The sequence below is a fragment of the Fukomys damarensis genome, unplaced genomic scaffold (assembly GCF_012274545.1).
Source record: "Fukomys damarensis isolate Sample0158 unplaced genomic scaffold, DMR_v1.0_HiC HiC_scaffold_10, whole genome shotgun sequence".
NCBI lineage: Eukaryota > Metazoa > Chordata > Mammalia > Rodentia > Bathyergidae > Fukomys > Fukomys damarensis.
Genome location: NW_022900922.1, coordinates 18447437 through 18465216, shown reverse-complemented (window position 1 = coordinate 18465216; position 17780 = coordinate 18447437). Strand labels below are relative to the sequence as shown.

The 17780-nt window shown below is 40.6% G+C and overlaps 2 protein-coding genes and 1 pseudogene across 5 annotated transcripts in view; 2 read left to right on the top strand and 1 right to left on the bottom strand.

Moving 5' to 3' along the window:
* Positions 1-17780, top strand: part of Mrs2 (magnesium transporter MRS2) — a 29684-nt gene that overhangs the window by 7053 nt on the left and 4851 nt on the right. Inside the window, exons 5-11 of one of the 2 annotated variants that reach the window (XM_033761897.1) lie at positions 786-959; positions 3241-3371; positions 4283-4399; positions 5631-5783; positions 6036-6153; positions 10870-10983; positions 11585-11735. In XM_033761897.1, coding sequence (XP_033617788.1) covers positions 786-959; positions 3241-3371; positions 4283-4399; positions 5631-5783; positions 6036-6153; positions 10870-10983; positions 11585-11695 — 918 coding nt within the window. In that variant the 3' untranslated portion in view covers positions 11696-11735. Of the gene's footprint in view, positions 1-785; positions 960-3240; positions 3372-4282; positions 4400-5630; positions 5784-6035; positions 6154-10869; positions 10984-11584; positions 12239-17780 lie in introns of those variants that run through there. The other variant, XM_010622949.3, reaches the window with a different exon arrangement.
* On the top strand, positions 6196-6325 carry LOC117285487 (annotated as a pseudogene).
* Gpld1 (glycosylphosphatidylinositol specific phospholipase D1) overlaps positions 15076-17780 on the bottom strand; it is a 46471-nt gene continuing 43766 nt past the window's right edge. For all 3 annotated transcript variants that reach the window (XM_010622946.3, XM_010622947.3, XM_010622948.3), the window contains one exon: positions 15076-17102. In XM_010622946.3, coding sequence (XP_010621248.1) covers positions 17022-17102 — 81 coding nt within the window. In that variant the 3' untranslated portion in view covers positions 15076-17021. The remainder of the gene's footprint in view (positions 17103-17780) is intronic.

The window sequence follows — 17780 nt, the reverse complement described above, 5'->3', positions numbered from 1 at the left end:
CATGTTGAAACCCAGTGCTTTTTTTTTTTTCTCCAGAAACTGTTCTTCACTCTTGGTATCAGTATCTAGTACCTTTCAAAACGGAATCTCTTTGATAAAAGAGATCAATCAGATTTGGCAGTGTTCCTGTTATAATCTAAATGGTGACTATATGATGGCCACGGTGCATTCTTTCAACATTTTTGTATAAAAAATTTTGTATGAAATGTTGATAAAAATGTAAAATAGAAAATATTCCTGATCTCTGTGTTACTAATAGGGTAGTCACAGGCTATCTCTATTCTTTTAACACGAAAAGTATCTCTCCAGAAAAATTTCTCATTTTATACTGCTTTATATTGGCCCACTGAGGCTTTTTATCTTTATGTCAAATTAGTTTAATGTGTTTTGGTGTTTTTAAAAGGAAACTTTTCTATTTAAACCAAATTACTTATGAATAAAGTCAATGTTTACTAAAAGCCTACTTAATACCTGACTTTTAATAAAACTTTATCTTTCCCTTTACTGCTTATTTTTCTCATGATTACCCAGAAGTCTTAATAAACATGTAATTTGCCTAATTCCACTTATATTGAGAAGGAGTTAGAGATATCAAGACTTTCCTATGTTTTTAGGTTTTCTTTAAAAAATATGTCTTGTGTGAAAACCAAATGAACATTGACTGGTTTAGTTTTCATTCAAAATTAGTAAAATGTTAAGCCAGTTTTACAGATGTCACTTTTCCTGTAGCTCTATAATCTGCGCATCTACATGTGTATGTGTACATATATACTTTTCTTTTACAGTATTTGAAAGCTGTGGTAACTCCAGAATGTCTACTGATACTAGATTATCGTAATTTAAACTTAGAGCAGTGGCTCTTCCGGGAACTTCCATCACAGTTGGCTGGAGGTGGTCAGCTTGTCACATACCCTTTACCATTTGAGTTCAGAGCTATAGAAGCACTCCTGCAGTATTGGGTAAGCTTGTTTTTATTCAAATGCCGTTGAGTGGGAGGACAGGTTGGGATTGTTTCAGTGGTACTTTCCCTGCAGGCATCCTCCTAAACAGAATCATTTCTATAGGTCCTAAATGGAGCCAGAATTTAATTCTTAAGCTTTATTACTCAATAAAGTAGCCCACAGACTCTAAAGTATATAGAATATAGCATTTAATGAAGCCCATTTCAAGATTTTAACCATATTGTGGAATGGTAATGCAAAAAGATATGCATCAAACTTTTAAGTGCATTCAGTTTTATTCTCTAAACTGTACATTATGATACATATAACTATGTACATATTATATCATTCGTCAAACCATCCTTTGACTTACTTCTATAATCCTTTGAAGCAGCTAAGTGATGTCTGTTTGAGACCTAAACTGACTTAAGAACTACACACATTGCTGTAAGCACCCATTATTAAACTGATAGTCATTGGATGTGTGGGGTCATATCATGTCCTGAACACGAGTAGTTTGCTGCTTTCCTGGCCTCTTTCCGTCTCATTATCACAACTAACCCCCCTACCGTTAGTCAGGATGGTGGTGCATGCAAGAGTTGGTGCAAAGAGCATTAACCAGAATGAGGAGAGGAGAGTGGAGAGGACATGATGTGAGTGGGATGGGATGACTTGGTGTCCTCCTCTTTTGCCTCCTTTACTTTACTGAGAGAAAAGATGGCCACACTCCATGCTAGGGTTAACACATGCCCGCCATCTTGAACTACCAGTGGTACATGCATGGCTGTCCCATCAGATGGCTTTTACCACTGGTGGTACAAACGTATCTAGTCACTTTTTGGAGTCTACTAATTAATAAAAAGCCACCCATTGGGACAGTTATATGCACCACTAGTGGTTCGAGCTGCCTAGCAGCATGACATACAAATTATGACCCTGTCTTGACCATATTAAAAAGGTAACAGGTGAAAACTGGTCATTGGCAAGCTGCCCAGGGTAGGTGGCTCTTAGGACAAACAATGTCCCATCTCCTAGAGATCAGCCAAGGGGAGAATAGAGAGGGAGCTCGAGGTGTCTGCTGGGATACACATGCTTGCCATTAAGTGGAGTCCTAGAAGATTTCTTCAGAAAAAACACTACACAATAAACAAGGCCAGCCCCCCCCCAGGAGTAAGTCTTCAAATAAAGCAGACCTCCAGGTCCACTAGAGAACTGAGAGCTACCAGGAGGACGACCTGTACTGTGACCCTGGGCAGCCTGCCAACCACTGCTGGAGGCAGGCTTGCTGGGCAGAGGATGTAGTAAGTATCTCCTTTGGCCACTAAAACATTTGATCTGCCTCAGTTTGTCCAGCCCTCCTTCCACCCAAGGTCTCCTGAACCTGGAAGCAGCTCCTCAGTGTGGAAATAAACAGGATGCCTGCAGTCCAATTCCCAAATCAGAAAATCTTAGCTTCAATGGTAATCGTGCTTCTGAGATAAACAGTCTATTCTGGAATGAATACAGTGTTCACAGACTTGATTCTTCCCAGAATTCTGGTCACAAACTGAGTTGTATGAAAAATCAAATTCAATGATTAAGTTCAGTAGACCTTGTGGGGAAATTTTAATTCTGTTCTCATCCAGTTCATTTTGTGACCAGAATCGTGGAAAGAATTGAGTTTCTGAACCTAGGCACCACTTTACAGTTAATTTTACTGCTTAATTCAGTATTATGCTATTTACTGGATGGTTTTAAAATATTTGTCTTCAGTCAATGCATTCCTGCTGAATTTCAGCAAAAAGTATACTTTTGCTTTAGACTGATTTATTGGGTTTTTTTTTTTAGCCCAAATTAAATTTTGTTTTTCAAAATATTTTTAATAGGAATTTTAAGATGTATTTTGTTTACAAAATACATGTAAACAGATCTAAAAGTTGTGTTTTAACCATTGAAAGGGGAGTGATTTAATAAATTAGTCTTCCATTCCTTTCATAATAATTGTCTAATGAGAGAAGACATTGATAGTTAATTCCCCTCAACCAAATTTGAGCATGGTAACGACCTTACATAATGCTTTTAACCCAGGAAACATGTGCACTTGCAAGGCAGGTGGCAGTACCACTCAGCAAATCCCCAGCCCCAGGAAATGTAGTTTTGAGTTATCTATAAAAGACATGCTAGCACTTGATCGTGATTTCACATGGTAACAGCATTTCTAGCTATTAGAAATTTCTGTATGTAAGCAGAGGATTCACTGACCCTTAAGTATTCTAAAAAGGTTGTTTTAATTCTTATGAAAGGTCATGTTGTTATCTAGATCAACACCCTTCAGGGGAAACTTAGCGTTTTGCAGCCACTGATCCTTGAGACACTGGAAGCTTTAGTGGATCCCAAACATTCTTCTATAGACAGAAGCAAACTGCACATCTTACTACAGAACGGCAAAAGGTAAATACGGGTGGTTGACAAGTTGGGAGTTAGAGATAGCCATCTTAAACTTCTTAGTAATCTTAACTGCGAAATGTTTAGCATCAGTTCCAAATAAAATTAGTGATTCCTATTTGCTGTAAAAGAAAACCAACTACTCTTAATAATGAGTTTTTTTTTTAACTTTATAATTTACTTTTCCTGTCTTCATTGCCATATTTGGTTTTAAATATTATGAAAATTATGTTTCACAACTTTTTAAAAGAAGGTAATATAGATAGGAAAAGCACTTGTGTAGCATGCATGAGGAGCTGGTTTGATCCCTAGCAGCACAAAGAATTAACATTTAAAACTTCTGTATCAGTAGGTTTGTTTGGTCCAAAAATATTGAGGTTTTTTTCAGTGAAATTATGTTAGCAGTAGAGTGCTTGCCTCTCATGCCCAAGGCCCTGGGTCCCAACCCAAGCACAGTGAATGTTCTGTCCTTACTTCCAAAGCAAAAAAAAAAAATCTTAAATTCAGTGTTTATATATTTCTGAGATATTAAATTTATACTTCTACAACTGATTAATTTTACCAGTTTACTGTTGATTGGGGGATTGAGGTTATTTTGGGGGCTTGTTTTGTTTTTTTGAGAAAGGGTCTCACTATATAGTTCAGACTGGCCTTGAACTGTGTAGCCCAGGCTGGCCTTGAACTCATGGCAATCCTGTCTCAGCCTCCTGAGTGCTGGGATTACAGGAGTGTCCCACCACACCCGGTGGGGGTTGAGTCTTAAGTTCCATAATGACAACTAGAATGTTTTACAAGCCAGCCTTTATTATAAGCAATAAGTAGGCCTACTTGAGGAGATGCCCTAAAAAGGCACTATTCTTAAAGCACACTGTATTAAAGGATTATGCTATTGATCATCTTGGTATAACTTTTTACAGTCTGTCAGAGTTAGAAACAGATATTAAAATTTTTAAAGAATCAATTTTGGAGATCTTGGACGAAGAGGAGTTGATAGAAGAGCTCTGCCTGACAAAGTGGACTGACATCCACATCTTGTAAGTATATTGCTGCTGTTATTTATTCCCTCAGGCTGAATCTTCCATCTTTTCTTCCTCAGAATTTTTTTTTAAGAAAACATGGTATGTTGGGGAGCATAGAACATGGGCATTTTTCTTTCCCGGCTATTTCACATTTCCCCTGTGCAATGTTGCATCTGGCTAGGTTTAATGATGATATACTGAGTGCACAGAGACCTTCCCTTCAGGGGACTGACCACCGCACTGACATGCACACCTGCTGAAACAACTTGCCTAGCTGAGAGAGGGGGAGAAATTCGAATCAAGGAGGCAAAAGACAGGCTAAAGGGAAAGGAGTAACACCTGATACAAATTCCGTAGGTTTGGTCTAATAAAAAAAAACTTCATATTGTCAACTTTTTGTCTCTTAGAAATTTTTAAATTCTTTGTTATTCTTGTGCATACTCAAATGTTTACACTTTAAATACAATAATTTGGTTTTGTTTTTTTTGTGGAGTGGAATCACAAATTCATACAGACATCTTTGTAATGAGTGTTTCAGTTCTGTACAGATTATGTAAGCATTCTAGGAAGTTGGTTATTTATAGTCTAATAAGGAGATACTAAGATAAAAAGCAGTAGGATTAGGGATGTGGCTCAGTGGCAGAGCACTCGCCTAGCATACAGGAAGCCCTGGGTTCCCACTACAGAAACAAGACAAAAAAGGTCTATGTGATGTTTGGTCTTTAGCATTTGGGTACAACAGCAGAAACTTGCATACACTCTTACTTGCTTTGCTTAGGCTGACATTGCTCTAATATGCTTTATGATATATCTTTCACACAGTATTTCATTCTCCCTCATCCTCATTAGTCCTGTCAATTGACCAAAATACATGTTAATTTTATTCAAAATCTACATCATATATTCATCTTGAAGTGGAAATGCTCTTTATGCTCATTTTTTAGTTTGGGCTTTGCTTTTGCTGGTAATGGTTTTGGATTTTGGCTCCCATTTACGTGAATCTCTAGATTGGACCATGGGATGCAGTGAAGCTAACTAGTCTTTGTAAGGCTGGAATCTTTGTTGTCGAATTACCTGTGTAGTGGTTAGGATCAATTCACACAGCCTGACACAGATTGACCTCAGTTACAGCAGTAGAAAAGACACTGGTGGCTGAATGTTCTGTACTAATTCAGGAAGCTTTGGTAGTAAATACCTGCGATGTGGCTGGTAAAGGGAGGCTAACTCTGTTAACTTGGAATTGTAGTGAAAAGAGCAGTGCTGGGATTGACCACGCAGAGGAGATGGAGCTGCTGCTGGAAAACTACTACCGCTTAGCTGAAGACCTTTCCAACGCGGCTCGGGAGCTCAGGGTGCTAATTGACGACTCACAGAGCATTATTTTTATCAATCTGGATAGGTAAGAATACCTCTCATGAAACAGTAAGGATCTCCTTTATAAAACTATTGGAAGATAATACAGTCTTTAAAGAAATGTCATTTTGGAAGGAGTTACACCATCATGGTCTGTGGCCACTACACGGGGAAGTGGTGTTTGGTTTGCTTGTTGTCTGAAGGTGTAGATTTAATCCACATGGTCTCGATTAGATTATTTACGAATTTGCTTTGTGTGACTAGTGGGCCTTCTGATTTGAGTTCTTCTCCCCTCTAGCCACCGGAATGTGATGATGAGGTTGAATCTACAGTTGACCATGGGAACCTTCTCTCTTTCACTCTTTGGACTAATAGGAGTTGCTTTTGGCATGAATTTGGAATCTTCCCTTGAGGAGGTAAGAGAGTCTTATTTTAACAATTTTAATAATTTAGTGGTTATCACTTCTCGGCCTTTTGGCTAAGATCAAGTGTAATAATTTAGGGGTTATTTTGTAATGTTTTTAAGACCAACTTTTTAAGTTTTTTTAAGGCTAAGCATACTCTCATAGTGAGCTAAGTGTACACTATACCTAAGAATTCAAGTGGTGTCTTAGGCCCCATTACAATACTGTTATGAATATAGCCTACATTACTTTGTTTCCCAAAACATGTAACTACATATGAGGAAGTTTGATAACACACTGGAGGCAGCATTAGAGTTTTTAATTTTTATGTGAATGGCAGTGCACCTGGAAATTTGCATACTACATATGACTCAATCATCACAACTCTGAAAATGGAGATATACCACCTCTACTTTGTGGATGGGAAAACAAGAACAGTTAAGTAACTTGCTCCAGAGCTAGAAAATCAGAGAGGATTTCAACTGAGAGACAGCTTTCCTCTTTGCTCGCCTGCCTTCCCTATCAATAGATCACAGAGCTTCCAGAGTATTTTCAGAGACTGTCTTGCTGTTCAGATTTCTCCGGTGATCTGAATATGTGGTTGGCAGAGCTGCTGCTGGAGTCTGCACATCAGTCCAGAGGTCTCTGGTCTGTTTCTGTGGCTGTTGCCCCAATGTAGTCCACTCTGTCTCCTATCAGGACCGCTGTATTCTTTTAAAAATTAAATATTATAGCACTCTTCAGTGGCTTTTGATTAGCCTTCAGAAAAAATCCCTTGGTGTGGCTTGGTCCGCCACTCTGGGGCTGCAGCCACTCTGGGCAGTTGCTCCAGAGCCTCCCTTCCCAGACATGCTGCCTCTGCACCTTTATTGCCTAGTTAACTCCTGCGTATCTCTTGGGTCTTAATTTGTCGCTTCACGACAAGAAAAGATAATTTCCTTCATAAGTAATCCTTTCTGCACACTCCAGATTTACAGTACTTGTTTACTCTGAAAAAGATCATAAGCTCCCTGAGCAAAGTCAACGCTAGTCTTTTTTTTTTTTTTTTTCTTTTTCTGGTACCGGAAATCAAACTCAGGATCTTGTGCTTACTAGGCAGATTGAGCACCACTGAGCTACATCCTCAGCCTGACACTAGTCACTATTAATGCTTCTTGTGATTAAATATAAAAGGAGAAATACATTTGTTTATTCCACTAACAATACAAAGGCTTCTCAAAAAATAAGGTGTGTATCTAACTAAATTTATTGCAGTAAAAGGCATTATTGTCATGAACCCTCCTCAGAATACTCATCCTTGCTTCAAATAAGCATATCCCATTGTTCTTGCCTCTTTCTAAAGCAGTTCTGGCAGTCTTCTTTTACGAGTGTCTCCAGTAGGTGTGATCAGAAATGCAGTGGCTGATGCTGAGCATGGAAAAAGGCAGACACATAAAAACATGAGTGTGTCTTCACTCACATTATTCACTGAATCTGGTACCGTGCACCTTTGGGCTGTACCCCAAAGTCAGAATGACCATAAAAGTTAAATGTTTGGAATCAGTTCAGGACATCAAGGCAGTTATGCCAGCACAACTAAAGACAACAAAGGAGGATTTGCAGAACTGCTTTGGTAAGTTGCACGAATGATGGCATGTGTTTGAAGCACTGTTCTGACAAAGAATGATGGCATTGTATCTTACTGTAATAATTTTTTTAAAATGCACTGTATTTTTTTATCACACTTCCTATGTTTATTATTGTTTGTTAGTCCCTCCTCTGGTGGAGGTTACCTTATAGAGAGAGGTAATAAATCTAAAGTACATTAAATGCTGAGTGCTACAAAGAAAGACAGCAGGTAAAGGGATAGAAGAGGATCCTAGACAGTGATACAGTTAGCATTTTCGAGAGCATGTCGAGGAAGGTGGGCTAAGGAAGTGACATTTGAGTGGAAACCTGACTGAAGAGAGAAGGTGGGAAAATCTGGGGGCTAGTGTTCTGAGCAGAGGGAGCCACAGGGTCAGAACAGCAGGAATAGCTAAGCTTTCCACAGCAGGAAGGCCCCAGAGGCAGAAAGATGGTGCATGGGGGAGAGTGGTAGGAAGTGAGCCAGAGAGGCGGAGCTGAAGTATGACAGAAATCGGACCTCACCTGATGGCTCTCAGTATGGGCCAAAAACATGGTATGAAGTCTACTTCAGGCCATGTGGGTAAGGTGAATATGGAACAGATTCCTCAAGATACATATGGATGCAAGTACTGCAGAACCCATAATCTGAAGTGATTTACTTTCTAATTCCTTTCTGATCTAGGCTCAATGGTGCATAGCTCTAGACCCAGCTGTTTGGGAGAAGACTGAGGCAGGAGGATCACTTGAGCCCAGGAGTTTGACATCTGCCTGGGCAACACAGTGAAAGTTTGTCTCAAAAATTTTTTCTCCTTTCTGGTAGTTTCAGTGAGTTCTGCAGAGAGCCCAGCTGCAATGAGGGTGGTGGGTGGTGAGCTAGGCTCTGTCAGTAGCTAAGTGAACAAGACTCAGGCCAGGGCCTCGTCAAAATTATAAATTACCCATCTTTAGGTTTCCTGAAGAACAGTGTAAACATTCATTAATCCATGGATGTTAATTCTCTTCTTAATAGTCAACATTAATATTTACAATAGTGAATATAAGATGAGATCTTTCTTACTTTTAATTTTGACTTAAAGTTCTAAAAATAGTCAAAGAATTCCCAAACGTCCACATCTTACCGCATTTGCTGTAGCATTCATCTGTAAAAGCATACTTTCTTTTCTAAACCTATTGAGAATAAGAACAGATGTAATGTTCCTTTACCCCTACGTGTTTTCTAAAATGATGGATAATAACCACAGAGCAATCATTAGTATCAGAAGATTAACCTGAAATAACACTATTTTCTCACCTGTAGAACCTGTTCAGAATTTACCTCTTGTCACAAAGAAAGTCTTAGTTTCTGTGTTGCATTAGTTGTGCCTCCTGACTCCTTCAGTCTGGGACAGCTCTTCAGTCTTTGTCGTCCGTGGTCTTGACACTCACAGACAATACACATCAGTTATTTGGCCCCTAGTCTTTCATTTTGAGATGCTCTAACTGCATGTTGCAGTGAATGTCCTCGAGACGTCTGATGCCGACGTGTCCCATCACTGGCAGTAGTGACTTTGGTCCATTATTGACTTTGGTTATTGCCATCTGATGGGGTATTGGGTGCTAACTTTCTGTTCTTAAAGTTATTCTTTTTCTCTGAAATTAAGTTTCCTGTAGGAAGATACTTTGATACTATATAAAAATTCTGTATTCATCAGATTCTCACCTTCCACTTGTGCCATCCACTAAGTGATCCAAAGGTAATTAATGGCACCAGATACTGCATTACCATGAGGGTTCTATCACTCTTGCATTTATATACTACAAAGGAGAACATTCCTTTCTCCCACTTGTGTATATCAATATGGGTTCAGAGTCCGGTTTTGAGGAGTTACAATCTTACTGTCATTTTGATGTTCAAGCCTTTCATGCTGGTTCTGAGTGCTTCCTATTTTTAGTGCTTGTGTAGCCTCATGCACATCCAGCTGTTCTAAGCAAGAAAACTATTTCTAAGTGACAGGCTATGCATTGAGGAGAGCAGAGGGCACTAGGAGTGAAGACTTAGACCAGTTCAGGCAGCAGGTGCCTCAGTACCTCATGACACACCTGGAGAGAGAGACAAGTGGATCTCCAGCTCCTGGAAGTTTGTCCAGCTCCTTGACCTTCTGGAGGCCTCACCCTGTGCTCTGGGTGTAATGGCACATGGAACTGTGAGCTTGGTTTCCCTCTGAATTAGCTTGCCTCTCCGTTTTTTCATATTTTAGCATTCCCACACTTTGATTTATAGGGAAAAACAGAACCATCCAAAGTGAAGAACTGTAGTGAGCTATATAGGTTACAGAATTTTAGGGCCTTTATTTTAGATTATTGGAAATGTTTTCACAATCCAAAAGCAATTCATTCGGGTTAATACTTATCTTCCTCGTTTCTTACATCTAATGTTAAAAGGAAGCAGATTTCTGCTCAATAAAGGCATAGGTTCCCATCAGGAATAGCTGCTGAATTGACTAACAGGCCATCTTGAAGCTGTCAGTCATTGGAGCTAATCACAGCCTGGTTGAAAACCAACTATTGGCATAGCTGTAAATGGGATTCCTTCCTGTGAGAGATTGTGCATTAACACATTAACTGAAAACACTGCACTGCAAGATTAACTGAATTCTGGAAATAACAGGAAAAATAACTTGCTGTGATCAGAGGTTCCCAAACTTTGATTCATGATGTCTTTAGTGTTTTAGTAATTTCTTAACAATGTCTGTATAGACCACAAGTTTATTTCCTTTGAAAGTTTAAAATATTCTGAGGTCCTGTGATGCCAGAACAGTTCAGCTGCTTTGAGGACTGTGACTCTAAGCTGAAAATTCGAATTAAGTTGTGTATCCTTATGATTATTTAAATTTGTATATATGTAAATGAGAAACAGTAAAAGCAATTCAGGGCTTATAGATGATTAAAAAATATTGAAATCCAGAAATAATTCTATATTCTGGCTTACTCTGTGATTCTTAGCCTCTGGGTATTACAGAGGTACTTGTTCTTAGTTTGCTTTGAATAACAAAGGCTTCCTTGGAACTCTGGGACAGTGATAGTTGAAGGCACTTTGAGGAACCTAGCCTTGTGTGATTGAAATAAACTGCTCTCTTTCAGGACCATAGAGTGTTCTGGCTGATCACAGGGATCATGTTCATGGGAAGTGGCCTCATCTGGAGGCGTTTGCTTTCATTCCTCGGAAGACAACTAGAATCTCCTTTGCCTCCTAGGGTAAGATGGGTATGGTTTACAGCACTGTCTTGGAGTTAGAATCGGGCTCTAAGCAGCCTGGGCTTAAATTGTCACGGGCTTTGTGACCCTGCATAAGTTACTAAATTTCTCTAAGTCTCCCTCAGTTTCCTTGTCCTTTAACCCTGTTCTCTGGCTTCATAGGATTATTGGGAGAATTTGATGAGATATGTTCAACACAGTGCCTGGCATAACAGATTTTTTTGTAGAGCACTCTGGCAGGCATGGTGTATTTAGACATGTATTAGTACCTCCAGTGCAAGGTACTGTCATAACCAAACTGAGATGTAGAAAACGTTTATAGTGTTCTCATTAAGAAAAGTATAAAACTACAGCCAGGGATTTAGCTCAGTGGCACCATGCCTGTCTTGTAAGTGCAAGGTCCTGAATTTGATCCCCTAGTACCCCCCCCAAAAAAAGTAAAGCTTTCCTCCTGTTTTTCATTTTTGTATTTAAAGATGACTCCATGGAAATAAGTACTTAAGATGTTGACACAGGCTTACAGTCCTTATTTTACTAGTGGTTTGGTTTTTGTTTGATTTTTAAGAAAGACCCAGACTGAAGTTTACCCTGCTTTATTTAGGTGTCCTCTTTACCTAAAAAGACCCTTCTGGCAGGCAGAGGGATGGAAGTGAAAAACAGCCTCAGGCCAGATGGACTTGGATCAAGCAGAAATATACTAACAACCCGTTAGTAACAACCTGGTGGACACGAAATATTTTTTTATACTTCTGGTACTGTTACAATTACTTTTATAGTCCTTCACTTGAAAAAAAATCAATATTTAAATTATGTCTGATAAAGTTGTAGTCACAATTCTAGAACCTGATTGTATTTCCAGAATTCTGAGTAAACAGCTAAGTGCTTGATTTGTGAAAGGCCAAAAATCCTATTTCCTACAGACTTTAAATACGGTTTTTATAGATAGAATGTGGGGTGTAGAGAATAATACAAGAAGAGACTTATATAGACTAATTTATACATGAAGAAATTCTGAGCAAAGCCTCAAATTTGATTCAAACCCATGGTTTCTGTGGTCAGATATGGCAGTTCTTAGTACAGGGAATGGTGTTCAAGTGAATCTCCACTCAGTTGCCTGAAGTGCTAGCATAATACTTGCTACCTTTAAAATAAACTCTGGAAAGTTGTGCCTTAAAAACAATCCTTGTCGGGTGTGGTGGAGCACTCCTGTAATTCCAGCACTCAGGAGGCTGAGGCAGAGGGATCACTGTGAGTTCAAGACCAGCCTGGGCTACATAGTGAGACCCTATCTCCAAAAACCAAAAAAATTTTTTAAATAAATAAATAATCAAACAATCCTTGAGGGTAGGGTATTTGGCTCAGTGGTTTCGCTGCCTGCCTCTCAAACGAAAGGGCCCAAGTTCGATCACCAGTACCAAAAAAAAAAAAAAAAAAAAATGCTTAAACTGGGTGTGATGCGCACACCTGTAATCCCAGCATTTGGGAGGCTGATGCAGGAGGATCACCACAAGTTCAAGGGCAGCCTGGGCGACACAGTGAGTTTAGGGCCAGCCTGAACTACAAAGGGAGACCCTGTCTCAAAAAAAACAATCCTTGGGCCCGGCATGGTGGCACATGCTTGTGATCCCAGCACTTGGGAAGCCAAGGCAGGATTGCTGCGAGTTTGAGGCCACCTTGGGCTGCATAGTGAGTTCAAAGTCTGAACTACATAACAAGACCATGTCTCAAAAAAAAAAAAAAAATCCTTGGCATAACCTTATTTTCTTGGATTTGCCCCCTTTTATATATAACATAAATAAAAAGAGGATAATCAGCATTTCACTTTAACCCCTAAAACTTTTTCTTTGCTTGGCTATAAATAGAGCTGTTGACCAGAAGTATTTCCTTTCTGTTATTGTTTCATAGCTAATTTATTGATTTTCTGGGTTCTAAAGATTTTTAAACTGTCTTTCCCAAAAGGAAAATGTATGTAGACCAACTAATCCATATGTGTCTACTTCAAAAGTTAGCCAGTTGACTTCCTAAAACAAGAGAGCAGTAAATGTTAGCATTCTGAAACCTTTTGTTTTCACAGTAAGTTTTTTCTTTAAAACAAGTGGCTAATATTTATAAGTCTGAAAGCTGTATCTTAACAACTTACCTTCCATGGTATATTTTCTGGAGGTTCAGTGCCATTGCATACTAGAACATTACAGTTAAACCTGCCTCCAAAAGTAGCATGCACTGGACAGTAGAATGACCAAAGCAGCCCTTCACCTACAGATGCATTTGTAGTAAGAGAATAAATAGCCCTGCCCTGACGATGCTGATTCCTAATGTGATGAGGAAATTTGGGGGTGGTCCATTTACCAGGTGGCTTGTTGAGTGGATAAAAATGCTGCTCCAGGAGCTGATTTGAAACAGGATAAAGTTACAGTTAAGGTTTCCTCCATTCTGTGTGTGGTTGTGAGAAGCCTTTGGCGGGAGGCTGCAGGCTGACCAGAGGGGCATGAAACAGGCAGCACTGGCCTTAACCCACTTGGTACACCCTGGGTGCCAGGCCAGGCCTCACGGTATGGACACTGCAGTGGGAAGGAACATGGACTACCTCCCGGGTTACAAAGCCTTCTGCTTGTCAGGATTGCCTTTGAGAATACATGGAATTCATTTCACAGGCACCCTTCTTCAGCATGCCTCACAACACTGAGCTGCTTGCTATTCTTGGCCTTACCACTGTAAGATAGTAAGTGCTGTGCTCTATGAAGATTGGAACCCCAGAGTGCAAAGTTTAAGAGCAGGCATAGGGTTGAGTTTTGGTCATTTTTCTTCCTTTATGTGTTTGAATAATTTTAATTGGTCATGTCCCATTAGTAAAAGGAATGTAGCTACCTCAAAAATTTGATAAATGGAAGTTAAGAGTGGTTTTTGATTATTTGTTTTGTTTTGTTTGTGGTACCGGGGGAAAATTGTGAAGGTGGTTAGATCAGGAATGATTTCAAAATATCAGCTAGCTCTGCTTCCTGATTGCAGGGTACTTCTTACAATTCTTATGGATAATAAAACAGCCAATGCCAAACAATGCAGCTCATTGGTTGTACATTTTGAATAGAAGACTTCACTATTTAAAAGAAAAGGGGTAACTTGCAAGTGCAAGGTCCTGAGTTCGATCCCTGGTATCCAAAAAAAAGTGGTAAAATACCGAACAGTGAAAAATAAGCAAGCACTTCAGTGTAAACCGTATCACTCTTGACAGAGTTGCCTCTAGGGGTTTCCGACTCAGTGTGGGCAGAACTGATGTCATTTTGGGGTGCTGTTACTTCATGCTTCGATCTTGATAAACACAAACCCATTAAAGCGTTTCACATTAAACTTACTTGTGACCCATTATCCCAAGAACTATACAGAGTTTTTTGTTTTGGATGCACTATTAAAGTCACAGTTTTGCCAGGCATAGTGGGTCACACAGCACTCGAGAGGCAAAAGCAGGAGGATTGCTGCAAGTTCAAGGCCAACATGGCTACCAAGTGAGTTTAAGGTCGGCCTGAACTACATAGTGAGACCCTGTCTCAAAAAAAGTCAGTTTGAACTTAGAATTTCCTTTCATTCCTTTAGCAGTAGCTACAGTGGTAATTTAAAGGAGGATGCATGGCCTAGGGCTCCCAGACCCGAGTTTTGCTCCCAGGCTCACCTTAAATCATTCTGACTTTGGAGTCTGTGCTGCAAAGGCGTAAAACAAGTCCAGTCCTGGAGCCTTGAAGAAAGTTGTCAGATGTACAGATAGAAAATGGAAACGTTGGGCCGGGGATTTAGCTCAGTGGTTCTGCTGCCTGCCTTGCAAGTGCAAGGACCTGAGTTTGATCCCCAGTACCAAAAAAAGAAAAAAAAAGAAAATGGAAATGTTTATTAGTTCATGATACCTTAAAATGAAGGTAACTGTTGTACATGTTCAGATATATGTGAATGTGAAAACCCTATAGGTCTTTCCATTTTTGTTATTAAGCATTTCAGAGTCAGTGGTTACAACTACAGTTAATATTTAGTAGAATGAAAATTTTATCTACCTATTGAGATAATACAGTAGGAGAAGTAGACTGTCTTTTCTGTATATATTTATTATATAGACTGACCAACAGGAGTGTGATTTTTTTCACAGAAGTTAGTATGGCTAAATATACTATAAACTTAGAAATGTGCTCCCATTATTACAGATTTTTAACCTTTCCTTTATGTTCACCCTCTGGTATGTTCAGGCATTGAGAGAAATGCAAATTCTGAGGTCACTAATGGTCAAATTTAACACTTGTGGTTCAGAGCTGCCCAGCAGCAAGACACAAATCACAGCCCCGTCATGAACATGTTAAACACAGCCTTTATCATTTAGTGAAGCATAAAAACACTGACACTTACAGAGCAATGGCAACATGAAAGTATGCGTCCTCCTTCCAGGCAGATACAATACTGAGAGAACTGTATCTTCATCCTGTTCTACTCTCAGATGGCTCAGCTCCTAAGTGGATAAGCTAAGTAATTTCTGGGTCCCCCCCCACCAGATCTTTTAAATAAAAACAGTTCTTCACATTTGTTGAGCTGTCAGTACTTTGTGCCCAAGCTGGACGCTATTTGCCCCCATCTGGAAATGAGCAACACAGCTGGGACTTCCTGCACCAACCCACTGTGCACACATCTCAGGCACAGTAGCTTTTCCTTGCTCTGATTGAACTTTTCAGCTAGATTTTTATTCCTGGCTCATGCTTTCTCCAGAGAAGCTGAGAAGGGCTCCTGTCCTTGACTCTCTTGCCTATATTTCATCAGTGTCAGAGTAAGGAGCTTCTCTCGGTACAAAACAAGCTGTTTACTGTTAACTAGCTGTCACGCATGTGGCCTCTAGTGAGGCTGAAATGCTGTGTGCATTCCTCTCCCTTAAATGCTCCATTCTGAAGGACTGGCTCATGGAACCCTTACTGAAAACAGCCCAGAGCAAGTGAGGCCAAGGCCCACATCCCTCCTCTGTCCTTCACTTCCTTGGTCCCTTGCAGTAGCCCCTGGCTTAGGCCAGATCTCTCCTGCTGTAGTTCTGCTGGTACGATGAATGGCCACCTAGCACAAGGAGAGCCCTTCACGGGGTGACCGAACTCTGGCAGAGCCAAGCGGTCCACCACCTGTTAGATCAGCCATCCCTGCAGAAGTTTCTGAGGGCACAGAGTTAGCCAAGCTTTAGTTTTACATGTGTCACTTACTATATAAAACTTAGAAAATAGAATAACTCTTGTTAGAAAGGGCCAGATCCCAGTAAGTGCGAAGGACTACCCCACACTTATCTCCTCCCTCGGGTTTGTTTCTGCTTACAGTGCTTATAGTTTGATTGGAATGGGCCCCGGGGTTGGTCTGCTTCTCACTGTGACAAAACACTAGAGTGGACAGCTTAAAATGAGGAAATACTACTGAGGCTCTCAGTCTGAGCATGTCCACAGTCAGGTGGCCTGTAGCTTGGGCCTGTGCCAAGGCATACCTCATACAGAAGCATGTGACAATGAAGCATTGGGGGCCTGGAGTCCCAAGACACCTTTCAGGGCTCTCACGGTAACCTGCTTCCTCCATCCAGGCCCTGCCCCTACCACCACCACCACCTCCCAAAGGGCCAACAGCGGGAGCTGAGCCTGCAACATGAACTTTAACGTTTACGATCCAAATTCTAGCAGCAAGGAAAGAGGTTGTTTAGGAGGAACTGTGGACATCCTAGGAGATGACCAGAGAGCGAGAGCACATCTAGGCATCGGAGAGACCAGTGTTCAGGCTGTATGACATACAGGTCAGAGCACAGGCAGTAGGCTAGGAAAGAAGAAAGGCTGAGATGTACAGGAAGCAAGGAAGGACACTTGAAAAGACAAAGAACCAGAGTGTCTGCTCTTTCACAAACTTCTGGTGGAGTCGCCATTTATTTCCATAGGGTTGCGGTTTTACTTCAGGAGCTCCACCACGCCTTTGCTGGACGTGCCAGCTTGTCCTCCAGATTGCTCACCCTGGAGACGACTTGGCAGGAGACGGAAGTGGAGCGAGCTCTAGCTGAGATTATAGATATGCAGTGCCCCAGACAGCCGAGCTCCCAAAGAACTCCTTCCAGCAGCAATGACAATTTGGTTCTGTGGGAGACACAATGCAGAGTTCACGAGTGGATTACCACACCTGCCAAGTTCCTACTGCAGTCTAGGCAGCGCGCTATGCTCTAGAACTCCAGCACCACACGCTGGCCCGATCCCATGGCACAAGTGTAAATGCCCCTCTCCCTGATTAGCTATTACTTTGCGGATCTACAGGAACCACAGCTGAAGAAGTTCACCCAGGTCCCCTCTGGCACATAAAGAAGGAAGGGGAACCACATCAATACATTCTTATCCTGGGGTCTTCGCTGTGGGTATCACACAGGCGACATAGGTGGGATACTGAAGACTTCCCTTTGTGTGTTCTCATGTCATCCTGGCTGCTGAAACATTTTAGCACAAATCTTTTAAAGCTGCCTTCAATACCTGCTACAGGTTGTTAAACACTTGATCTTTGCAAAATCCTCACCCTGCCAAGCGTGCTTCATGAGGTATGGGTGATCAAACAGTATGACACTTTCGGTTAGAGAAAGGTGTGACAGTTTCTTACTGACTTAAATTTTGAACACTACTGATAGAATCCAGAAATAGTAATGGCTCTAAAGTGTTCGAGTCTTTATTGTGTTTCAAATTCTAGGCTTAGCTCTTTGTGCTTTCAATTGTCCGATGTCAATTAAAAGGGAAAATCTAAATTTTCAGAAAAATTAGCCAAGTAGCAGT